Raw genomic sequence first — 25,650 nt, 5'->3', positions numbered from 1 at the left:
ACAGGGCCCCATACCTCTTACATCCAGGGTAATACAGGGCCACATACCTCTTACATCCAGGGTAATACAGGGCCACATACCTCTTACATCCAGGGTAATACAGGGCCACATACCTCTTACATCCAGGGTAATACAGGGCCACATACCTCTTACATCCAGGGTAATACAGGGCCACATACCTCTTACATCCAGGGTAATACAGGGCCACATACCTCTTACATCCAGGGTAATACAGGGCCTCATACCTCTTACATACAGGGTAATAGAGCGCCCCATACCTCTTACATCCAGGGTAATACAGGGCCACATACCTCTTACATCCAGGGTAATACAGGGCCTCATACCTCTTACATACAGGGTAATAGAGCGCCCCATACCTCTTACATCCAGGGTAATACAGGGCCACATACCTCTTACATCCAGGGTAATACAGGGCCTCATACCTCTTACATACAGGGTAATAGAGCGCCCCATACCTCTTACATCCAGGGTAATACAGGGCCTCATACCTCTTACATCCAGGGTAATACAGGGCCACATACCTTTTACATCCAGGGTAATACAGGGCCACATACCTCTTACATCCAGAGATGTCTCCTTCCTCATCTTCTCCATTCACACCAGACCGCCATGATGACTTCTTTCAGCCATCTCTTCTCTCTGCAGAGTTTGACCCAAAGACGTCTTAGTTTCCTACTTTTCCATCATCCTCCCACCTGAACATCCCATCCTGCCACCCCCCCCAATGCTGTGCTCCCCAATACTATACTGCAGAAACAGACCCCCTGAAGATACTGCTGCCACACAGATAGTGCCCCTTCAATAATTACTGGCACACAGTGCCCTAAAAAATAACTGCACCCAGCAAATAGTGTCTCTGACCCTAATAGTGTAAACATAATGTCCCCCCCAAAAATAATTGTGCTAAGTTGATACTGTGCCAGGGTGCCCCCCACAGTAATAGTGCTCCCCAAATAATAATCATTATCTCCCAGAGTGCATAGGGTAACAGTGCCCCCAATAGTAATGCCCCCATTGTGCCCATACTAATAATCATGCTCCCCATAGTACCCCAGTAATAATACTTCTCCTTATAATATGTGCCAATACAAAAAATACTCCCTTACAATACGTGCCAGCAAAAACAATACCCCCTTACTTTTCAGATCAGACCCCCATATCTGATAAAGCGAAAAACACAGTAATTGGCAGTGCAGCAGTCACTTTGGGGCCCAGTCGCAATTTTGACCGCTGTGATCCCTATAGCTATGCCACTGTGTATCTGAGCTCTGGACGGGGAAAAGGTTTTCCTTAAAGGGGTTGTCAAGGATTTAAATATATAACATCATGTCAGCTACTCCAGTTACATCCAGAGCAGCATATATCTGATATCTGACTGCACCAGCAGAATAGTGAGTGCAGCTCTGCAGTATAATACAGGGTGTAACTCAGGATCAGTACAGGATAAGTAATGTAATGTATGTACACAGTGACTGCACCAGCAGAATAGTGAGTGCAGCTCTGGAGGATAATACAGGATGTAACTCAGGATCAGTACAGGATAAGTAATGTAATGTATGTACACAGTGACTGCACCAGCAGAATAGTGAGTGCAGCTCTGGAGTATAATACAGGATGTAACTCAGGATCAGTACAGGATAAGTAATGTAATGTATGTGCACAGTGACTGCACCAGCAGAATAGTGAGTGCAGCTCTGGAGTATAATACAGGATGTAACTCAGGATCAGTACAGGATAAGTAATGTAATGTATGTACACAGTGACTGCACCAGCAGAATAGTGAGTGCAGCTCTGGAGTATAATACAGGATGTAACTCAGGATCAGTACAGGATAATATAATGTAATGTATGTACACAGTGATTTCACCAGTAGAATAGTGAGTGCAGCTCTGGAGTATAATACAGGATGTAACTCAGGATCAGTACAGGATAAGTAATGTAATGTATGTACACAGTGACTGCACCAGCAGAATAGTGAGTGCAGCTCTGGAGTATAATACAGGATGTAACTCAGGATCAAAACAGGATAAGTAATGTAATGTATGTACACAGTGACTGCACCAGCAGAATAGTGAGTGCAGCTCTGGAGTATAATACAGGATGTAACTCAGGATAAGTAATGTATGTACACAGTGACTGCACCAGCAGAATAGTGAGTACAGCTCTGGAGTATACTACAGGATGTACCTCAGGATCAGTACAGGATAAGTAATGTAATGGATGTACACAGTGACTGCACCAGCAGAATAGTGAGTGCAGCTCTGGAGTATAATACAGGATGTAACTCAGGATCAGTACAGGATAATATAATGTAATGTATGTACACAGTGACTGCACCAGCAGAATAGTGAGTGCAGCTCTGGAGTATAATACAGGATGTAACTCAGGATCAGTACAGGATAAGTAATGTATGTACACAGTGACTGCACCAGCAGAATAGTGAGTGCAGCTCTGGAGTATAATACAGGATGTAACTCAGGATCAGTACAGGATAAGTAATGTAATGTATGCACACAGTGACTGCACCAGCAGAATAGTGAGTTCAGCTCTGGAGTATAATACAGGATGTAACTCAGGATCAGTACAGGGTAAGTAATGTATGTACACAGTGACTCCACCAGCAGAATAGTGAGTGCAGCTCTGGAGTATAATACAGGATGTAACTCAGGATCAGTACAGGATAAGTAATGTAATGTATGTACATAGTGACTGCACCAGCAGAATAGTGAGTACAGCTCTGGAGTATAATACAGGATGTAACTCAGGATCAGTACAGGATAAGTAATGTAATGTATGTACACAGTGACTGCACCAGCAGAATAGTGAGTGCAGCTCTGGAGTATAATACAGGATGTAACTCAGGATCAGTACAGGATAAGTAATGTATGTACACAGTGACTCCACCAGCAGAATAGTGAGTGCAGCTCTGGAGTATAATACAGGATGTAACTCAGGATCAGTACAGGATAAGTAATGTAATGTATGTACACAGTGACTGCACCAGCAGAATAGTGAGTGCAGCTCTGGAGTATAATACAGGATGTAACTCAGGATCAGTACAAGATAAGTAATGTATGTACACAGTGACTGAACCAGCAGAATAGTGAGTGCAGCTCTGGAGTATAATACAGGATGTAACTCAGGATCAGTACAGGATAAGTAATGTAATGTATGTACATAGTGACTCCACCAGCAGAATAGTGAGTGCAGCTCTGGAGTATAATAAAAGATGTGCAACATCATTAGTTTGATATCCGGTCGAACAATTGGCACCTTTCTTAAGGGTCCGCAAAATGGGTCTGCGACTCTGCATCCGTTCCGCAATTTTGCGGAACAGGTGCGGACCCATTCATTTTCAATGGGGCTGGAATCCGCACTTCCGTTCCACCAAAAAATAGAACATGTCCTATTCTTGTCCGGACAAGAAAAGGCATTTTCTATGAGAGTGCTGGTGATGTGCGGAACAGACATTGCTAGTGTCTGTGTTTTGCGGATCCGCAAAACACATACGGACGTGTGAATGGATCCTTAGGCTGTTCATATGACATCTCATGTCGCCACTGATTCACAGAATTGTCCCCTGCAGGTGGCAGTAGTGAGGAGAGCTGCGCTCCATGTCTTCCACAATGTCCGCAGTCTCTCCGAGCCGCTCATAGATCTTACAGCCCATCGCTCTCATTTTCCATCTGAAATCCACGGAATCGTCTTAGGCACCTTAGTAAATAGCCACTATTTTTAGGGACGGCGCTGACATCGTCATGGTAACGCGTCCCGTCTATAATCCATAATAATAATCCATAAGTCTAATCCTCAGGTGTTAAACCCAGAAAAACATATGTCCTGCGAGAGTAAGGCCGCGAATGGCCGCTGCGGACGGGGAAAGGTCACATGTTAAAGGTGAGAAACGCCAAGAGGGGAGCATGGCGCCGGCCCCCGGGTGCCCGATGGACATTTTCTACCCTGCAGCCCCAAATCTGTACCCTGATAGGGTCCACGTGGAAGGGACTTTGTGTTTCAATTCCTCACCACTGGCAAGTCTTAAAGGTACAGTACATCTGAAATACAGCACCTGCAATGAAATTTAGGTAAAAAAAAAGATAACAAAACGGCGGTCACCGGTTACAGTTCAATGTTAAATCCACTGTACACGCTTCCATTCACTGACAGCAAGCAGAGATCTTAACCAGCAACTGAAGCGGCAGTGGTTATAGATGGCTACTTTAACACCAGCATCACACACTGGTAAGATCTGGATTTCCCAAAGCTGAGGGTTTGTTACAGTCTCCACTCAGGACTGATACATTGTAGCAAAGGGAGGCGTTTACTTCCAAGAGGATTCATTAGACTGGATACAACAGTAACAAACCCCCAGCTGTGAGAGGTCGTTAGGTTTTCAGCCTCTTGCCATTTGCTGGCAGCAAGCAGAGATCTTGAAAATGATGTGGAATGGGGACACATTGTCTCTTGTCATTGCGCGTTGACATCGATCCGTACGGCGTCATTAGTAGCGTGGGGGGGGGGGAAGGGGAGGTCCGGACGCTAAAATGCTGAACCACAAGCCCCAGCATTTCTGAGATCACTGTGATAGTAGTGGCCCCGGGGGCCCCTATGTTGTGTACACGCCCCTTCCTGTACGCAGCAATAATAAGCACAAACATGTTTATCCCCGGGTCTTCCTGGAGTTCAAGGTCGTAACCGAGGGCAATGATTAACCGCTACGAGGAGCGCCTCCGTTCAATCAGTGACCGGGACACGGCTGCGATCGCCAAGATCGCCGCTACCCCCCCCCCCCCCCCCCCCGTATCTTATCTGTAGGACATCATGTGCCGACCTGGCGCTCACCTGCCGTTTACGACTTCACCTGGGATATACATTTCCTAGAAAAAGCTGAGGACACGACCGGCCCCGTCCTACTCTGAACATGTCCAAATCCACATCATTTTCACTGACTCTGCTTGCTGTCAGCGAATGAGAAGATTCTCGTTTACATCTATGTCCTCCTTTGTTACATTGTATCAAGTCTGGACAATTCTCTGTGAGCCAAACAAATCGGCAGCGCCAATCTCCTGATAGTTTGTTACAGTGTATCAGTGCAGGTATAATGTATCCACCTGGAACCGTAAGGACCCGTTCGCACAGCGTTTTTTTCTTCTTTTTTTTCCGGCTGAATTTTGGGGCGGACACAGATGCCGAAATTTCGATGGCAGCCCTCTCTTTTCTACCTCTCATTCAATGAAGGGACGTGACCCTTGTGATTTTTATTTTTTTCGCTTTTTCCAGTGTTTTTTTTCACACTTTTAGGCCTCATGCACACGACTGTTCCGTTCTTTTTTTTTGCGGTTCGCAAAAATGGTAGCCGCCCGTGTGCCTTCCGCAATTTGCGGAGCGGAACGGGCGGCCCATTGTAGAAATGCCTATTCTTGTCCGCAAAACGGACAAGATTGGGATAGGTTATATTTTTTTTTGCGGGGCCACGGAACGGAGCAACGGATGCGGACAGCACAAGGAGTGCATCTTCTGCGGCCCCATTGAAGTGAATGCGTCCGCACCTGAGCCGTGTGCATGAGGCCTAATGCCGAAATTCTTCTCCTTTCTACCTCCCATTCGTTTCAGTGGGAGGCGGCGCTGAAGCTCGGGAGCAGCGGTTTAATGTCGCGACCACCACAAGGGACGTACATGCCCCTTCTAGGCACGGTCGTAGCTGCTCCAAGATCTTCAGCGCTGCCTCCCATTGAAAAGTATGGGAGACGGAATTTCGGTGAAGGGCGCCTGCGGCAAAATTTGGCAAGAAAAAAAAAAAAAAAGCACAGTGTGAATTGGCCTTAACAAACGCCCAACTGGGTGGCGGTACTAGGTCTGCACAGGTTTCAGGTTTTGGTTCCCATTCAGTGACAGCAATCAGAAAGCTTGGAGGAATGGGGAGGAAGTGAAACCTGCAACTCGAGGTTTTTTTTTTTCTTTGTTTTTATGGCAAATTAAGTCCTAGTTCACACGATCGTTTTTTTTTTTCGAGTGTACGGGCCGTTTTTTTGTGTTCCGTATACAGTCCGTAGACGGAACCATTCATTTCAATGGTTCCGCATTAAAAACAGAATGTGTTCCGTAAGCATTCCGTTTCCGTATTTCCGTTTTTCCGTTGAAAGATAGAACATGTCCTATTATTGCCCGCAAATCACGTTCCGTGGCTCCATTCAAGTCAATGGGTCCGCAAAAAAAACGGAACACATATGGAAATGCATCCGTATGTCTTCCGTTTCCGCTCCGTTTTTGCTGAACCATCTATTGAAAATGTTATGCCCAGCCCAATTTTTTCTATGTAATTACTGTATACTGTATATGGCATACGGAAAAACGGAAAGGAAACGGAAACACAACGGAACTCAAAAACGGATCAGTGAAAAACTATAAAAGCCATACGTTCGTGTGAACTAGGCCTTACTGTCATTTATTAGAGGAGATGTAAAAAGCAGATTTCCTTCAGCATAAACCGTCCCATATGAGACTCACAAAGAAACCATTATGTTACACAATAAATACCGCCATCAATTACGTTCCGCTACACTGTGCCTAATGGATCATTACGGAACTCACGGCTCCGCATTTCTATAGATGTTATATATTCCGTTATATAAATGGAAATGCATGTGAGCTGTCATACGGCATCCAACTTTAGCACGGGGGAGGGGGGGGCGCGTCACGTAGTAGGTAAACAGAAGATGGGCCACCGAGAGACCAGTAGACTCCACAAGTTCAAAATGGCCGACTACGGTTGGGTTCGGTAGAGTACAAAGAGCAGCTCTGACAACTGGGCGCATGGACGTGTGGCTGCAGACGGCACTCGTGGGGGGGGTCGGTGCGGTAATTAGATTAACATTACAGCCATTACCCCGCGCGGTAAGCGCCCGGCTGATCCCATCATATTGATCCTCTTTCTGTATTTTGGGACTTTTAGCTGATTGCTTCCAGATAATGTTTAGTTTGATTAACGATTAGAAAAGTAATCCGGCACCAACGCATAGGATGTCTCGTGTAAGGACCCGGGCCAGTCCGATGTCCAGCACCGAGACAAATACAAATCTTCAGTCTTTGTTTCATAAATTTAGTTTAATCAGTTTCCATGATTAAGATCGTAAAGTTCGAAACGCGGCGGCAGCGTTACCGTCATCTACTATGTGAAGAAACTGTATTCTTTTAAATTTATAACATAAAGACTGAAGATTTGTATTTGTCTCGGTGCCGGACATCTCCTACTACTTCTCTTAGTTTGATTAACACATAAAGATATTATTCTCCGGTTCTGCTAAAGCTGCACACAAGCATTGGGCAGAAAGCAGACGGCCACTCGGGTACATACAGCAGAATGATAGAAATCTGAATCCTGGCAGCGAGGCTGATGGAATTGTGATGTTTTTGCAACTTTTTTCTTCTAGTTTTTATTGCATTTGTGCTTTGAATCATGTTTTTTTGTCTCATATGGACCCCCCTCTATTAGCAGGATGGAGGGTCTTTGTTCTAAGGTTCTAGATATTACTACTACTCTGTCTGTTGACGCATGTATAGGAACGGTCAGGGTCAGGTGACAGAGTGCCCCGGGGTCTGCACCCCCTGTACTCACCGTGCACGTCGTGGAATCCACTGGGGTCCTATTCATGAACTGTGGAACCTTATTACTTCACCACTACATAGCGCTGATCTTTTGGTGCTGTTGTGTCATTATATTGCAGTATTATGTTGGCACAGTTATGTGTATGACAGTATTATATTGTCACCATATTGCAGTATTATATTGGCTCTGTTATGTGTATGACAGTATTATATTGTCACCATATTGCAGTATTATATTGGCTCTGTTATGTGTATGACAGTATTATATTGTCACCATATTGCAGTATTATATTGGCTCTGTTATGTGTATGACAGTATTATATTGTCACCATATTGCAGTATTATATTGGCTCTGTTATGTGTATGACAGTATTATATTGTCACCATATTGCAGTATTATATTGGCTCTGTTATGTGTATGACAGTATTATATTGTCACTATATTGCAGTATTATATTGGCACAGTAGGGCTCTGTTATGTGTATGACAATATTATATTGTCACCATATTGCAGTATTATATTGGCTCTGTTATGTGTATGACAGTATTATATTGTCACTATATTGCAGTATTATATTGGCACAGTAGGGCTCTGTTATGTGTATGACAGTATTATATTGTCACCATATTGCAGTATTATATTGGCTCTGTTATGTGTATGACAGTATTATATTGTCACCATATTGCAGTATTATATTGGCTCTGTTATGTGTATGACAGTATTATATTGTCACTATATTGCAGTATTATATTGGCACAGTAGGGCTCTGTTATGTGTATGACAGTATTATATTGTCACCATATTGCAGTATTATATTGGCTCTGTTATGTGTATGACAGTATTATATTGTCACCATATTGCAGTATTATATTGGCTCTGTTATGTGTATGACAGTATTATATTGTCACCATATTGCAGTATTATATTGGCCCAGTAGGGCTCTGTTATGTGTATGACAGTAATATATTGTCACCATATTGCAGTATTATATTGGCCCAGTAGGGCTCTGTTATGTGTATGACAGTATTATATTGTCACCATATTGCAGTATTATATCGGCTCTGTTATGTGTATAACAGTATTATATAGTCACTATATTGCAGTATTATATTGGCCCAGTAGGGCTCTGTTACGTGCTCGCTATATGGCACTATTGCATTATTACGTTGGCACAGTATCGCGCTGTTATCTAGTACCACACGGTAAGAGCAGTATTATTTCAGTTCCTCCCCTTTACACCATCATATGCAGGACCAAAGAAAACATTGGCCCGCGGCAGCCAATCAGATCACTTTCAAAACCAATCCGGACAAACCCAGTAGAAGCTGGGATCTGATTGGTTGTGATGGGTGACACCCCCCCTTCTGTACGAGCCCACCGGTCTGCGGTTTTGTTTTGTATATGTTACTTATTGGGTGGCCGCGGCGTAACGCCAGGGGGCGGTTATTTTCATGCTTTCAGTATAACCGGTTTAGAGCAGAGAGCAGCAATAACAAACATTTGACCCCAAAAGACCCGAGTTCAGGGTAAAATCAATGAGGACGTGACGAAGTTAACCATGTCAGTTCTGGAGAAAAACCACAGCATTCTGAAGAAAGTGATTCTCCGACATTACAAACGGATTTACATAGAAACACAGAATCGGCAGATAAGAACCGTTTGGCCCAATATACTGAGTACTATGGATAGCCCCCGGCCCTATCTTATATGGAGGATGGCCTTATGCCTATCCCATGCATCCCATCCCATTTCTGGCTAAATCATGGCATCGAGAACCGTTCGCCATTTTGGCAAAATCTGGGTTCACTCTTGGGGCTATAGGGTGGGCCACGAAACACAGACCACTGCTTCGACCGGATAACGGAAGAATGGCGCACTTTCCCGTTATGGAAGATGCTGGAAGTGGTTTCGTACGAATTGATTCGGCTATGAAAACAGACTGCTTGAGCAGCGAGGGGCTTGCACGGCTGCCCTAGATACTCCCCACTCCTGCTTAATTGACGGGACTGGACATCTTACCTGGTACCCGGAAGTGTAGCAGCGCATGCGCAGTCACCATCTGCATTCCCATGGAAGCCCCTGCGCTCGCGCCACTACTCGGAGCAGAGATGTCCAGCTGGGTCAGTGAAAGGGGGACGGGCGGGTCTATTGAGCATAGGGGCAGCCATTTGCCATACAAGAAGTGATCTCTTTTCAAGACCTCCGACATTTTTCTGTTTTAAAGGCGTTTTCCAGAAATACATTATTAATGGCCCATCCTCAGGATAGGTCGCCAATATCTGATTGGTGGGGTCTGATTACCGGCACCCCTGCCGATCTGCTCTCCGGAGATGCTGTGTAGCTCCGGTGCATGTTGTTCCCCCCTCACAGTACAGCGCCACACATGATACAGTGGCTGTGCTTGGTATTGCAGCCCAAGTCCAGTCACTAGAATAGGACTAAGCGGCATATAAGCCATGCGAGCAATAAAAGTGACGTTGAGAGGTCGCGGCGCTCACCAAAATACCGTGGCTTCTTCGAACAGCAGATCAGTGGACCCCCTACCAATCTGGTATTGGGGATAGGTCATCAATATTGTACACTCAGAAAAACCCTTTGCGTTCAGGCACTGTCTAGGGATTAGTTTTAGAAATCCTTTACAGGCACATGTGGCGCACCGCTCGTAACGTATGTACACAGTGACTGCACCAGCAGAATAGTGAGTGCAGCTCTGGAGTATAATACAGGATGTAACTCAGGATCAGTACAGGATAAGTAATGTAATGTATGTACACAGTGACTGCACCAGCAGAATAGTGAGTGCAGCTCTGGAGTATAATACAGGATGTAACTCAGGATCAGTACAGGATAAGTAATGTATGTACACAGTGACTGCACCAGCAGAATAGTGAGTGCAGCTCTGGAGTATAATACAGGATGTAACTAGGTGATTTTCCTAGTCTATGACGGAAAGTCATGGTTTTATTAAAGACACGGAGGCGAGTATTGCTATCTCCTTCTTTACTGTCCACCTTATAGCAGCAAAGAAAAACTTTACATAACATGACGTAACCATGGTAACATCACCCCTCCCCTCATAGTCCATATAATAAACGGCTCCTCCTATAGATCCTCCTCTTTCTTTACGAGCCTGACACCATAACCGGAACCATCACACACGAAACCGGAACCTTGAATCTGGAAGAACGACCAGCATGGAACAACCGGAACATCCGAACGAACATCAGCTGAGATCACTGGAACCCTTCTTCCTTGAAAGCCAACATGGCTACAACTGGAGCAGAGCAATTGAAGCCCGTAGCGAATCAACTTCCTCCTGAAAGTAATAAACAAATTAAGCAATGGGCAGAAGAATACATCGCCAGTCATACGCGATCCTGCCATAATAAATATCTTAAGCCGACTATGCAGACAAAGCATGCAAATCAGAGTGAAAACCACAGAAAATACATTATAAGGGAGGGAAACCCAGGGTGGGCAATACTCGCCTCCGTGTCTTTAATAAAACCATGACTTTCCGTCATAGACTAGGAAAATCACCTAGTTTTACAGCAAGACACGGAGGCTCCTATTGCTAAGTTTAAAGTTGAGCAATCACAGCAGAAAACAAATGTGGAGGCGGTCTAAAATAATACTCCCTGAATGTCGATGCCAAAGACCAGTCCGCAAGACGTAGAATATCCTCCAATCGTGCCCCCGAAATAGCCAAGGCGGTAGCTGATGCGCCTCTAGCGGAATGAGCTGTAAATATGGAAGTATCAATTCCTGCTAACGACATAATCCATTTCATCCAGCGCGCCAAAGTAGGGCTGGATACAGGACCAAACGGATGCCGAATGGATAAGAAAAGCTGAGGGACCGAAGACGACCGGTAAGTACGCGTCCGGGATTCATACTCCTTCAAACAAGCCACCGGACAAAGAACCGGCGAAGCTGGAAATGATGGGTAAGAGACCGACCTAATGTTGGTCTTAGTACGTCTGGATATATTGAAGGTGACCCCCTCCGGAGTGAATGATCTGGCGTCGTGATCAAGCGCCCGAACATCAGAGACCCGCTTACAGGATATAAGGCAAAAAAGAACCACTAATTTGGCCGACAACTGCCGTAAGGTGAGATCCGAGTTACCTGGCCAGTTGGATAAAAAGGACAAAACCAAAGACACGTCCCAAGTCGTGGTAAAGCGAGGACGGGGAGGACGAGACATGCGGGAACCGCGAAGCAAACGTGATACGGAAGGGTGCTGTCCCGCAGGGACACCATCAAAACCCTGATGCGTAGACGAAATAGCGGATCTGAACAAATTAATTGTCCGATAAGCTTTACCCGCTTCGAAAAGGGAAGTAAGAAAGTCTAGAAGATGGTTCACAGGGGCCGAAACGGGATCCAAGTCCCGTTCCACGCACCAACCAGACCAAGCTCGCCAGGCTGCCCGATAAGATTTTCTGGTGCCGGGAGCCCATGCGTTGTCCAAAAGGCGTCTAGTTGCCTCCGAAATATCACCGATTTCTCCAGGCGTCCTGAGATCCGGCGGGCTATCAGACGTAGGGATCCGTCCACCAGGAGCGGGTGGTGTAATCCTCGAGGGTCCTGGAGGAGATCCATCCGATTCGGGAGAAGAAACGGCACCTCTATCAGGAGACCCAGAAGAGACGGAAACCAAGCTTGAGTCCCCCAGAAGGGGACCACCACTACCAATTCGGCCAGATGACGACGGACATGTAACATCATCCTCGGGATCATAGCAAATGGCGGGAATGCATACATCAGCGGGCCGGCCCAGGGTTGAAGGAACGCGTCCACTGCCTCTGCCGCCGGATCCGGGCGCCAGCTGAAAAACCGTGGAAGCTGGGTGTTCAGACGTGAGGCAAATAGGTCTATAGCAAAAGGACCCCAATTCCTGGATAACTCTGAAAATGTTTCTGGCGCTAGCATCCAATCGCTGCTGTCCGTAAGGTAGCGAGAGCCCCAATCCGCCCGACTGTTGTGGAGTCCCGGGAGATATTCCGCTTGAACCATGACCTCTCTGGAGAGACAAAAGGACCAGAAATCTTTCGCTAACCGAGCCAAGGTAGCCGAGCGCGTACCTCCCAACCGGTTGATGTATCGCACTGCAGACACATTGTCCATCCTCAAACGAATGCACGCCCGAGCCATCCCGTTGGTGAAACTCCGAATGGCAAAGGAACCGGCAAGAAGTTCCAACGCGTTGATATGAAGTCGTGCCTCTTCTGTGGACCACCGACCGCCCGTGGAGATCCCGTTGCAGTGGGCACCCCAACCGTGAAGACTGGCGTCCGATTCGACAGTGAAATCGGGATGTAAGCCGAATATCGCCTTGCCGTTCCATGCCTCCAGGTTGTCGATCCACCAAGAGATCTCTTCCCGAGATTCCGGGTCCAGGATCAGAGTGTCTGCGAACGTAGCGCCAGAGCGGAGATGCGCTATCTTTAAGCGTTGAAGGGCCCTGTAGTGCAATGGGGCTGGAAACACTGCTTGGATCGACGAGGCGAGAAGACCGATGATCCTGGCTAAGTGGCGCAGGGACAGCTGAGGTATAGACAGGGCATGTCTGAGTTCCTTGCGTATGGCACGCAGCTTCGTTATGGGTAGAGAGAGGGATTCGGACACCGAATCCACGGTGAAACCCAAAAACTCCATCCTCTGTGATGGTTCTAAGCATGACTTCTCGTGATTGACGAGAAAACCTAGACGGGATAGAAGGTCCGTTGACTGGTGCATTATCAGAATGTCGTCCAGGTAGATTATGAGGCGGACTCCACGACTGCGGAGCCAGGCCACCACTGGTCGCATCAGTTTCGTGAAGCACCATGGTGCTGATGAAAGGCCGAAAGGGAGGCAAGAGAACCTCCAGATTTCTCCCTTCCACAGGAAACGCAGTAAGTCCCTGGATGGGGCGGATACAGGTACTGTTAAGTAAGCGTCCTTGAGGTCTAGTTTCACAAACCAATCGCCCGGCATGAGGAGATCTCGGAGTAGATGGATGCCCTCCATCTTGAAGTGGCGATATTGGACAATCGCATTCAGAGCCCGTAAATTGATAACAGGGCGCATCTGACCCCCTTTCTTCTGGACCAGAAAGATAGAGCTGATGACACCTGACCTGTCTGGTGGTGCCCTCTCGATCGCCCGCTTGTGGTAGAGGGAAGTGAGCTCTAGGTCTACCAGCGCGGTGTCGGGGCGAGACAGCAGGGAGGTGGGGGGGGTAGGAATCTGGTCTGGCGAAGCCACGAGTTCCACGTGAAAGCCTTCTACAGTGGATAAAATCCAAGGGTCGGATGTTATTACCGCCCAAGCAGGGGAAAAATGCCGGAGTCTGCCCCCTATGCAATGCTCTAAAGAAACCCCCATCGGGGGAGGACTTACCGAAATGTCGTCGTGAGGACTGATTTCCTCTGTAGGGTCTGCCACGCCATTGTCCACCTCTTGCAGGGAAGAACGGGGATGGAAACCTCTGTTCCTGGAAGGCGGGGCGTTGCTGAAAGGAGCCTCTGCCCGCGTTGCGGGCTTGAAAATTGGAACGGCCGGACAGACGGCCCCTAATACTGCCGGCCCTGGTGGAGACCCGTCCCTGAAATACTCTCCTAATTGAAGATTGGGCCTTATCTAGGGCAGTGAAAGCTCCCACGAACCGGCTCAAATCCTTAATAAAGGAGTCTCCAAAGAGATGACCCTGAGCATCTGCGCCTGATTCGGTAAGGGCCAGGTTGGCCAGTTTCGGGTCAATTTTAAATAAAATTGCCTTCCTTCTCTCTATTGCTAGAGAGGAATTGGCGTTGCCAGCGATGCAGATTGCACGTTGGATCCAGCCTCTCATTTCCTCGGGGTCAATAGGGGACCCATCCGATCTGGCATTCTCAGCCATCTCAAAAAGTTTGGCTAGCGGACCAAACACATCCAGGAGCTTGTCCTGACAGCTACGCAGAGCTGAGTCTAACCCCTTACGGGGATTCCAGCCGGACTTGGCGAGGAATTGTGTGACCTTGGGATCTACCACAGGGGTGTCACAAACCTTATTAGGCACAATGGGCCTAGGGCATTCAGCCTTCATCTTATTTCTCGCCTCCTTACTAAGGGGGCGGCGGACCCAATGTTCCAAGTATTTGCCAACATGGTCCGTCGGCAGCCACTCCGCCGATCTGGGATGGTGGAGGGCGTTAGGGTCAAACATGGGCTCTCCCAAATGATCGACAAGGGAGGAAACCGGAGTGGCCCTAGCAGAGGAATCCTTCACTTGAGAAGTGGAAGGAATGGGGCAGTTTGGGGAACTGGGTCCCGCATGTGTATCTTCCTCAGACTCAGCATTTGTATCAGCAAAGGCCTCCTCATCTGACCCAATCTCGGCGTCAGAATCACTCAATTGTTGCGCTCTAGCGCATTTCCAAGGCCGCGCCCGTTCTGCCTGGCGCGGAAAGGCTCTCTTACGCGATCTATGCGCGTGTTCAAGGGTGGCCGGAGGCGCACCAGTCAATTGTACCTGTGACACAGGACTATTCCTAGGAGGTTGCTGAGCTGTGGGGGCCGCAGGCTGCACAGACCCTGAAACAGGATGGCCAGCCAGAGCCTGTGCTATCGTCTGAGATAGCACAGAAGACATGGAGTCCATTGCAGCAGTAATTGCGGCCGTGACAGAGCGCTGCAGCGCTACTGCCTGGTTGTCAGCCCCACTATGGGTATCCCTATCAGGGGAAGAGGGTGCCGAGGCCTCCATGATGAGTCTAAAGAAACTATATCTCTCAATATATATATATATGTCTCCCTGATGAAGATAATGGCAACTGAGCAACGGCTAATAATATATATGCGGCCTAATAGCGGCTAGCTAACAATAGTGCCGGGGAAGCGATTAGGGGAGGAAGGCAGGGTTAGTCACCCGATTTGCAGGAGCGCCGATACAGGCGACTGGATCACAGGAACAGATGCGGAGGAACAGGAAGTGCCGCCGAGGTCCCGCGATAGCCGGCGGGAAGAAACAGAAGAAATTAAAATGGCCGCCGAAATCCCGCGAGAACAAGCGGGAGACGGCCAAAGGAGTACCAAGATGGCCGCCGGGATCTCGCGAGATCACGCGGCCATGGAGAAGACTAAGGTGAGCGCGGGAAAACCGCAGCGCCGATGGGGAAAGACGGGGAAAAAACTGTAAATACACTGGAATGGGGTACAAAGACTCACCGCAAAAAGCGGAGCCTATGGGGAGGTAAAACGGAACCTAAAAGTCTTAGGAAAAGGAAAATCGCAAAACATAGGGTGCAGGGAAGGAATCCCAAGCAAACGCAGTAATATAAACGCTAGCAGAAGCTAGTACCAACAGCAGATGACAAATAACAGCAATACCAATAGAATGCACAATCTAATGCAAAATATATAGACACAGGAGCTGCCAAAATGAGTACTTATCTTGGTGGCAGCAGCAAAGAAAGAGGAGGATCTATAGGAGGAGCCGTTTATTATATGGACTATGAGGGGAGGGGTGATGTTACCATGGTTACGTCATGTTATGTAAAGTTTTTCTTTGCTGCTATAAGGTGGACAGTAAAGAAGGAGATAGCAATAGGAGCCTCCGTGTCTTGCTGTAAAACTCAGGATCAGTACAGGATAAGTAATGTATGTACACAGTGACTGTACCAGCAGAATAGTGAGTGCAGCTCTGGAGTATAATACAGGATGTAACTCAGGATCAGTACAGGATAAGTAATGTATGTACACAGTGACTGCACCAGCAGAATAGTGAGTGCAGCTCTGGAGTATAATACAGGATGTAACTCAGGATCAGTACAGGATAAGTAATGTAATGTATGTACACAGTGACTGCACCAGCAGAATAGTGAGTGCAGCTCTGGAGTATAATACAGGATGTAACTCAGGATCAAAACAGGATAAGTAATGTAATGTATGTACACAGTGACTGCACCAGCAGAATAGTGAGTGCAGCTCTGGAGTATAATACAGGATGTAACTCAGGATCAGTACAGGATAAGTAATGTAATGTATGTACACAGTGACTGCACCAGCAGAATAGTGAGTACAGCTCTGGAGTATACTACAGGATGTACCTCAGGATCAGTACAGGATAAGTAATGTAATGTATGTACACAGTGACTGCACCAGCAGAATAGTGAGTGCAGCTCTGGAGTATAATACAGGATGTAACTCAGGATCAGTACAGGATAAGTAATGTAATGTATGTACACAGTGACTGCACCAGCAGAATAGTGAGTGCAGCTCTGGAGTATAATACAGGATGTAACTCAGGATCAGTACAGGATAAGTAATGTAATGTATGTACACAGTGACTGCACCAGCAGAATAGTGAGTGCAGCTCTGGAGTATAATACAGGATGTAACTCAGGATCAGTACAGGATAAGTAATGTAATGTATGTACACAGTGACTGCACCAGCAGAATAGTGAGTGCAGCTCTGGAGTATAATACAGGATGTAACTCAGTATCAGTACAGGATAAGTAATGTAATGTATGTACACAGTGACTGCACCAGCAGAATAGTGAGTGCAGCTCTGGAGTATAATACAGGATGTAACTCAGGATCAGTACAGGATAAGTAATGTATGTACACAGTGACTGCACCAGCAGAATAGTGAGTGCAGCTCTGGAGTATAATACAGGATGTAACTCAGGATCAGTACAGGATAAGTAATGTATGTACACAGTGACTGCACCAGCAGAATAGTGAGTACAGCTCTGCAGTATAATACAGGATGTAACTCAGGATCAGTACAGGATAAGTAATGTATGTACACAGTGACTGCACCAGCAGAATAGTGAGTGCAGCTCTGGAGTATAATATAGGATGTAACTCAGGATCAGTACAGGATAAGTAATGTATGTACACAGTGACTGCACCAGCAGAATAGTGAGTGCAGCTCTGGAGTATAATACAGGATGTAACTCAGGATAAGTAATGTATGTACTCGGTGACTCCATGTTATCTCTAGATTAATACTACCCAGATGTGGACATTCCCTTTAAGCAGAATTCTGTGTATTTTGCAGTTGATTAAAACAGCAGATTTGGATCCAAGTAAGAACTATATTATTGGCGTCCATCCACATGGGGTCCTCATCGCCGGAGGTTTCACAAACTTCTGCACAGAGGCCACCGGATTTTCTGACTTGTACCCGGGAATTAATCCGTACCTCCTGATGTTACCACTTTGGTTCCGGGCGCCATTTTTCAGGGACTACATAATGTGCGGCGGTAAGTACTAGATAGGATGAGTGAATATTCGTGCATCTCAGATTTATTATCAGAATGGGCGGATCGATGGACCGATCCCTTGGATTTGGTGAATCTTATTTTATCCGATTTGCATTCTGAAAATTCTGGGGAATGACTGATCAAATTGATCGCAGGGGCATGGCCGGGGGGCGGGGTCTGTTAGGACATGTGACCCGGCTGCTCAATGTCAAGTGGGCACCAGCGAGCCAAGGCCAAGATATTTAGATACAGGGCAGGGGTAGCAGACTTACTGAACCAAGCCTAGCTCCGGCTATATGAGCCCTGATCGGCGGATCGAACGCGCATCATTTCCTCTGTGAATATGAAACATATTTACTGAAATATTCTTTAAAAACATTGCTATCTTTCAGGATTGATCCCGTCTGACAAGGAAAGCGCTTCCTACGTGCTGAGACAAAAGAAAAGTGGAACCGCGTTAGTCATCGCAGTGGGCGGAGCCCCGGAAGCCTTGGATGCTCGACCTGGGGCTTGTACCATATTGCTGAAAAACAGGAAAGGATTTATTAGACTTGCCATCGAAAATGGGTAATTTCAAATATTCACAATTCTTCAGCTTCTGAGCTTAAATCTCTCAGCATACCCTGCTTGTTCAGTGTCTGCACAGAGCTTGCTCTGACGATTTGTATTCTGGGAAATATTGACTTTATACTGTATTACAGGAGGCCAGGTAGGCTGTTAGGCGCCTTTCACACGGGCGAGTATTCCGCGCGGGTGCGATGCGTGAGGTGAACGCATTGCACCCGCACTGAATCCCGACCCATTCATTTCTATGGGGCTGTGCACATGAGCGGTGATTTTCACGCATCACTTGTGCGTTGCGTGAAAATCGCAGCATGCTCTATATTGTGCGTTTTTCACGCAACGCAGGCCCCATAGAAGTGAATGGGGCTGCGTGAAAATCGCAAGCAAGTGCGGATGCGGTGTGATTTTCACGCATGGTTGCTAGATGATCGGGATGGAGACCCGATCTTTATTATTTTCCCTTATAACATGGTTATAAGGGAAAATAATAGCATTCTGAATACAGACTGCATAGTACAATAGCGCTGGAGGGGTTAAAAAATTTTTTATATACAAAATTTAACTCACCTCCTCCACTTGCCCGGCTTCTCTTCTGTCTTCTTCTTTCATGATCTGTGAGAAAAAGGACCTGTGGTGACGTCACTGCGCTCATCACATGGTCCATCACCATGGTGATGGACCATGTGATGAGCGCAGTGACGTCATCAAAAGTCCTTTACCCAGGTCCTGAAGAAAGAAGAGGAGATCCCCTACGCGACCAAGTGGATGAGGTGAGTTAAATTTGTTTATTATTTTTAACCCCTTAAGGCCTCATGCACACGACAGTATTTTTTCACGGTCCGCAAAACGGGGTTCCGTTGGGCCGTGATCCGTGACCGTTTTTTCGTCCGTGGGTCGTCCGTGATCCATATTTTTTTGACGGACAGGATACACGGATCACGGAGGCGGATGACAAACGGTGCATTTTCCGAGTTTTCAACGGACCCATTGAAAGCCACGGGTGCACACAACGGTCGCGTGCATGAGGCCTAATAGACATTTTACTTAGCATTCTGTATTAAGAATGCTATTATTTTCCCTTATATGTCCCTTATGTCTGCCAGCAAGCTTGCTGACTGTTTCCACCGGCAAATTGTGACTATACACAATTGACAGGGAACTTAGGGTCCATTCACACGTCCGCAATTTCGTTCCGCATTTTGCGGAACGGAATTGCGGACCCATTCATTCCTATGGGGCAGCACGATGTGCTGCCCGGACACGGAATTGCGGACCCGCACTTCCGGGTCCGCAATTCCGTTCCCGAAAAAAATAGAACATGTCCTATTCTTGTCCGCAATTGCCGCTGTCCGTGTTTTGCGGATCCGCGGCTCCGTGGATCCGCAAAACACGTTGAGGACGTGTGAATGGAGCCTTAAAGTGATGTAATCAATAATTGAATAAACCTTCAGTCTGACATTAGTTACTATCTGTGTTCAGGGCTCACCTTGTTCCAGCTTTTTCTTTCGGAGAAAACGACCTCTTTGACCAAGTGGACAACCCGAGAGGATCACTGCTAAGAGCAATCCAGCAGAAGCTCCAAAAAGTCATGGGGGTGGCCCTACCTCTGTTCCACGCCCGGGGGGTCTTCCAGTACAGCTTTGGCCTAATACCATATAGAAAGCCGATCAACACAGTTGGTAAGTAGGGGGCGCTGTAGAGTTTTAACCCCTTAACGCCGTATATATACGGCGTTATGCGTCTGCATGTATATTTCCTCTGTAGCTCCATACACGGCGGGTGCTGGCTGTATCATACAGCTGGCACCCGCCCACACTGATTGGAAGCGGCGATCGCGCCACCCCTGTCATTTAACCCCTCAGTTGCTGCAATCAATGCCTTTTGCGGCACCTGTGAGTGAAGGCAGAGGGATGCGGCTCCCTCTTCCCTCCAATCGGAGCCCCAGCAGTGAAATTGCAGGGCTACGATCGTTTGCCATGGGAGCCTGGACACTTCTGAAGGGATCCAGGCCTGTCATGGCTTTCTCCATACTGAGCTATGCACGAGGCACAGCTTAGAATGGAGAGTGTAAAAATCCTATTCACCCTGATAGATCTCTATTAGGGCTCATGCACACGACCGTATTAATTTTGCGGTCCGCAAAAAATACGGATGACGTCCATGTGCATTCTGTATTTTGCAGAACGGAACAGCTGGCCTCTAATAGAACAGTCCTATCCTGGTCCGTAATGTGGACATTAATAGGACATAAAGACATACGGAAACGAAATGCACACGGAGTAGCTTTTTTTTTTTTTTTTTTCGGACCCATTGAAATGAATGGTTCCACAAAAAAAAAAACGGAACGGACACGGAAAAAATATACGTTCATGTGCATGAGTCCTTAGGGTAAATAGGAGAGGGGATCAAAAGTTCCCATGTACGAGGCCCCTATGGGGGCTAAGGCCTCTTGCACACGACCGTATGTATTTTGCGGTCCTCAAAATACGGATCCGGAAAAAATACAGATGACGTCCGTGTACATTCGGTATTTTGCGGAACAGAACAGCCGGCCCCTAATAGAACAGTACTATCCTTGTCCATAATGCGGACAATAATAGGACATGTTCTTTTTTTTTTTTGCAGAATAGAAATACGGAAACGGAATGCACACAGAGTACCTTCAGTTTTTTTTTGCGGACCCATTGAAGTGAATGGTTCCACATACAGATGCGCAAATTGCGGATCCGCAAAACACAGATGCCGCCCATGTGCCTTTCGCAATTTGTGGAACGAAGCAGGAGGCCCATTATAGAAATGCCTATTCTTGTCCGCAAAACGGACAAGAATAGGACATGCATCATAATTTTAGCGGGGCCACGGAACGGAGAAACGTTTGCGGACAGCACACGGAGTGCAAAAAGTGCGGCTCTGATGCGGACCAAAACCACGGTCGTGTGAACGAGCCCTATTAGTTATTAAAAAAGTGAAAAAAGTTTAAAAAAAAAAACTAATAAACCCACCTACAGTCAGGTCCATAAATATTGGGACATGGACACAATTCTAACATTTTGGGCTCTATACACCACCACAATGGATTTGAAATGAAACAAACAAGATGTGCTTTACCTGCAGACTGTCAGCTTTAATGTGAGGGTATTTCCATCCAAATCAGGTGAACGGTGCAGGAATTACAGCAGTTTGCATATGTGCCTCCCACTTGTTAAGGGACCAAAAGTAATGGGACAATTGTCTTCTCAGCTGTTCCATGGTCAGGTGTGTGTTATTCCCTCATTATCCCAATTACAATGAGCAGATAAAAGGTCCAGAGGTCATTTCCAGTCTGCTATTTGATTTGGAATCTGTTGCTGTCAACTCTCAAGATGAGATCCAAAGAGCTGTCACTATCAGTGAAGCAAGCCATCATTAGGCTGAAAAAACACAACAAACCCATCAGAGAGATAGCAAAAAAATTAGGCGCGGCCAAAACAACTGTTTGGAACATTCTTAAAAAGAAGGAACGCACCGGTGAGCTCAGCAACACCAAAAGACCCGGAAGACCACGGAAAACAACTGTGGTGGATGACCGAAGAATTCTTTCCCTGGTGAAGAAAACACCCTTCACAACAGTTGGCCAGATCAAGAGCACTCTCCAGGAGGTAGGTGTATGTGTGTCAAAGTCAACAATCAAGAGAAGACTTCACCAGAGTGAATACAGAGGGTTCACCACAAGATGAAAACCATTGGTGAGCCTCAAAAACAGGAAGGCCAGATTAGAGTTTGCCAAACGACATCTAAAAAAGCCTTCACAGTTCTGGAACAACATCCTATGGACAGATGAGACCAAGATCAACTTGTACCAGAGTGATGGGAAGAGAAGAGTATGGAGAAGGAAAGGAACTGCTCATGATCCTAAGCATACCACCTCATCAGTGAAGCATGGTGGTGGTAGTGTCATGGCGTGGGCATGTATGGCTGCCAATGGAACTGGTTCTCTTGTATTTATTCATGATGTGACTGCTGACAAAAGCAGCAGGATGAATTCTGAAGTGTTTCGGGCAATATTATCTGCTCATATTCAGCCAAATGCTTCAGAACTCATTGGACGGCGCCTCACAGTGCAGATGGACAATGACCCAAAGCATACTGCAAAAGCAACCAAAGAGTTTTTAAGGGAAAGAAGTGGAATGTTATGCAATGGCCAAGTCAATCCCCGGACCTGAATCCGATTGAGCATTTCACTTGCTGAAGACAAAACTGAAGGGAAAATGCCCCAAGAACAAGCAGGAACTGAAGACAGTTGCAGTAGAGGCCTGGCAGAGCATCACCAGGGATGAAACCCAGCGTCTGGTGATGTCTATGCGTTCCAGACTTCAGGCTGTAATTGACTGCAAAGGATTTGCAACCAAGTATTAAAAAGTGAAAGTTTGATTTATGATTATTATTCTGTCCCATTACTTTTGGTCCCTTAACAAGTGGGAGGCACATATGCAAACTGTTGTAATTCCTGCACCGTTCACCGGATTTGGATGTAAATCCCCTCAAATTAAATCTGACAGTCTGCATTTCAAATCCATTGTGGTGGTGTATAGAGCCAAAAATGTTAGAATTGTGTCCATGTCCCAATATTTATGGACCTGACTGTATATATTAAAAGTTTAAATCACCCCCCTTTCCCAATTTTACATAAAAAATATATAAACAGTAAAAAAATAAACATATTGGGTATCGCCACATCTGAAAATGAATTATTAAAATTATTTTTTTTTAAACCCTGTGCAGTGAATGCCGAAAGGAAAAAAAAAAAAAAAAAACACGCGATTTGCCATTTTTTTTTGTCATCTTGTCCCCCCCAAAAAATTTCATGACGGGGATCACAAAGTCTTAAATGCTACAAAAATGGTACCAATAAAACAATAAAAAACAAGCCCTCAAACAGCTCTGTAGATCGAAATATAAAACATTTCTGGTTTTCAGAATATAGTGATGCAAAGAATTTTTTTTTTTTCCAAAGGTTTTTATTTCTTTAAAAGTAGTAAACAAAAAAAATAAGTTTGGTATCGCCGCATTCATATTGACAGAATAAGGACATCAGGTCATTTTTAGTACATTGTGAACGCTGTGATGTCAAAACCCCAAAAACCTTGGCGGAATCCTGTTTTTTTATTTCTCCACACAAATAATTTTTCCCCGTTTTCTAATACAAGACGTGGTAAATTAAATGGTGGCATTAAAAAATGCATCTTGTCCGGCAAAAAATAAGCCCCTATATGGCTATGTGAACGGGAAAAATATAAAAAGTTATGGTTATAAGAACGTGGGGAGGAAAAATCTAAAATGTAAAAATGGAAATAGACCCGGTTTTTAAGGGGTTAAGGAGTACTCCTCTAAGGGAGAGATCACATCTCCGTTTAATTTTTCCGTTCTTGTGATCCATCAGAGGAACAGAAAAAAAAAGAGCGGATCCTGTTTCACGTTAGGCATTTGTTTGAGAACTTTCCCGTCTGAGATCCATCCTGCATGCAGTCCTTTTATTTCCGTCTAAAAAAACGGATCTCAGACGGAAATGGCTCAACAATTAGATTGTTTTATACCCGGTGACCTTGGGGGCCATTCTGTCGGTCCTCTACGCCCGATCCAGTGCCCAGGGAGTTGCACATCTCTCCATGCGGACAGCCACAGCAAAGTGCGGCAGTGCAACATCCTGCTGAAAGTAACACTTTCATACATGAGAAGTCCATTTACTACAAATTGCACCAGTTAAAAGGGGGTGTCCAAACTTTTGCCTCACCAGTGCCAGAAGGGTCAGACTGGGGTTCCTTGGGCCCACCAGAGGAAATTTATTCTTAGGGCCCAAACCTGGTATTATCAATAAAGTCTAAGATTTTGATTCAAAGAACTAGACCCTCGCGCAAGTTATCGGCTCCAGATGTTTTTTTCTCTTGGACCTTTTGGGGCCCTCTTTGGTATCAGAGCTGGGGGCCTGGTGGGGGATCCTCTGGTAGACCAGGTGCTGAGGCGTCACAATGTATCCTGCTGATCTGTAGGTAAACATTGGAATAATTGATGATGTCTGAGTCTCTATAACAGGACGGCGACAAGTTTTGTCCAATGAGGCGGAAAGGATGGCGGCACGCTCCATTTGCCAACAGGATCATTTTAAGCAATAAGTCACATGACTAAGGAGAGGTTAATGAGCAGAAGAGGCCTCCATGCGATGAGCCGGACGCAGGGCGGATGTATAATGGCCAGGACTAATGCGACAAACAAACGGTGCATTGCACACAGTGTCCTATCAGATACTATTACACAGGATGTCTGACCGCACGGCGGTATTAATAGCACCGCATAATTGTCCTAATGTCCACTCACACTCAGCACTTTTCATGACAATCAGAAGAGGAGATGCACTCCGGGTCTGTGGTGTGCCGCTATAACCCGGGCATCCTCTGCTGTATCATTTTATATGTATAATATCGCCCTGTATCTCTCTGCGGTATATAATTGTGCATTTCTCTGCTTTTGCAGTTGGGAAGCCAATTCCAGTGACGGAAAATCCGCACCCATCCAAGGAGGAGGTGGACCTCCTGCACAAGCTCTACACGGAGAAGCTCTCGGAACTCTTCGAGGAAAACAAAGCCCATTATAACGTACCGGCCGAGCGACACCTGACCATCGTATAGTGACCTCTCCCCGTGGACACTGTGATTCCTGCTCATTAATGTGACCCTAATTACCGCATTCATAATGACCTCCGATAATTATCCAAAAGTCATGAAAAACAAAGTAACAAATTTCACAAGAAATTCCTAATATTTACAAGATTTTTTTTTTATTATTAGATTCCGATACTTTTTTAAAGAAATAAAAATATTTTTAACTAATTTTTTTCAGCCATTATTCTTTCTTATTTAATGACATCTTAAATATAAGCCGCATTGTTTAGTAAGGGGCGCTGTAGCCCACTCATGCCATGCCAGGATCTAATTTTTTAAATCCAGAGCTCCGACAAAACAGGACAAAAAACTGTCACCACTGGAGGGAGCTCTGGAGGTTACTCTGCTATTACTTTTCAAAGTGTGCAGTGAGCTCCCTCTAGTGGTAGCTACTGGCAGCCAGAATTTTATTACATATCTATCGCTATGCAGGAGATTTGGAGCTCTGTCTCAGAAAATCGGAGCGGAGATATAATATGAAATTGATTATTGCAGAATTTTGAACCCTTTTTAAACGAAAGCAAAAAA

General features: G+C 46.0%; 1 protein-coding gene across 1 annotated transcript in view; it reads left to right on the top strand.

The window, feature by feature from the left end:
- MOGAT2 (monoacylglycerol O-acyltransferase 2) overlaps positions 1–25,290 on the top strand; it is a 53,285-nt gene extending 27,995 nt beyond the window's left edge. The window contains exons 3-6 of the mRNA XM_040426472.1: positions 17,659–17,863; positions 18,256–18,430; positions 19,907–20,106; positions 24,935–25,290. Of these exons, the coding sequence (XP_040282406.1) occupies positions 17,659–17,863; positions 18,256–18,430; positions 19,907–20,106; positions 24,935–25,089 (735 nt within the window). The 3' untranslated portion in view covers positions 25,090–25,290. The remainder of the gene's footprint in view (positions 1–17,658; positions 17,864–18,255; positions 18,431–19,906; positions 20,107–24,934) is intronic.
- Positions 25,291–25,650: the final 360 nt, after the last annotated feature.

This window comes from Bufo bufo, chromosome 3 (genome assembly GCF_905171765.1).
Source record: "Bufo bufo chromosome 3, aBufBuf1.1, whole genome shotgun sequence".
Classification (NCBI taxonomy): Eukaryota; Metazoa; Chordata; class Amphibia; order Anura; family Bufonidae; genus Bufo; species Bufo bufo.
Note: the sequence above shows the minus strand (reverse complement) of the source record. Positions and strands in the feature narration are given on the sequence as shown.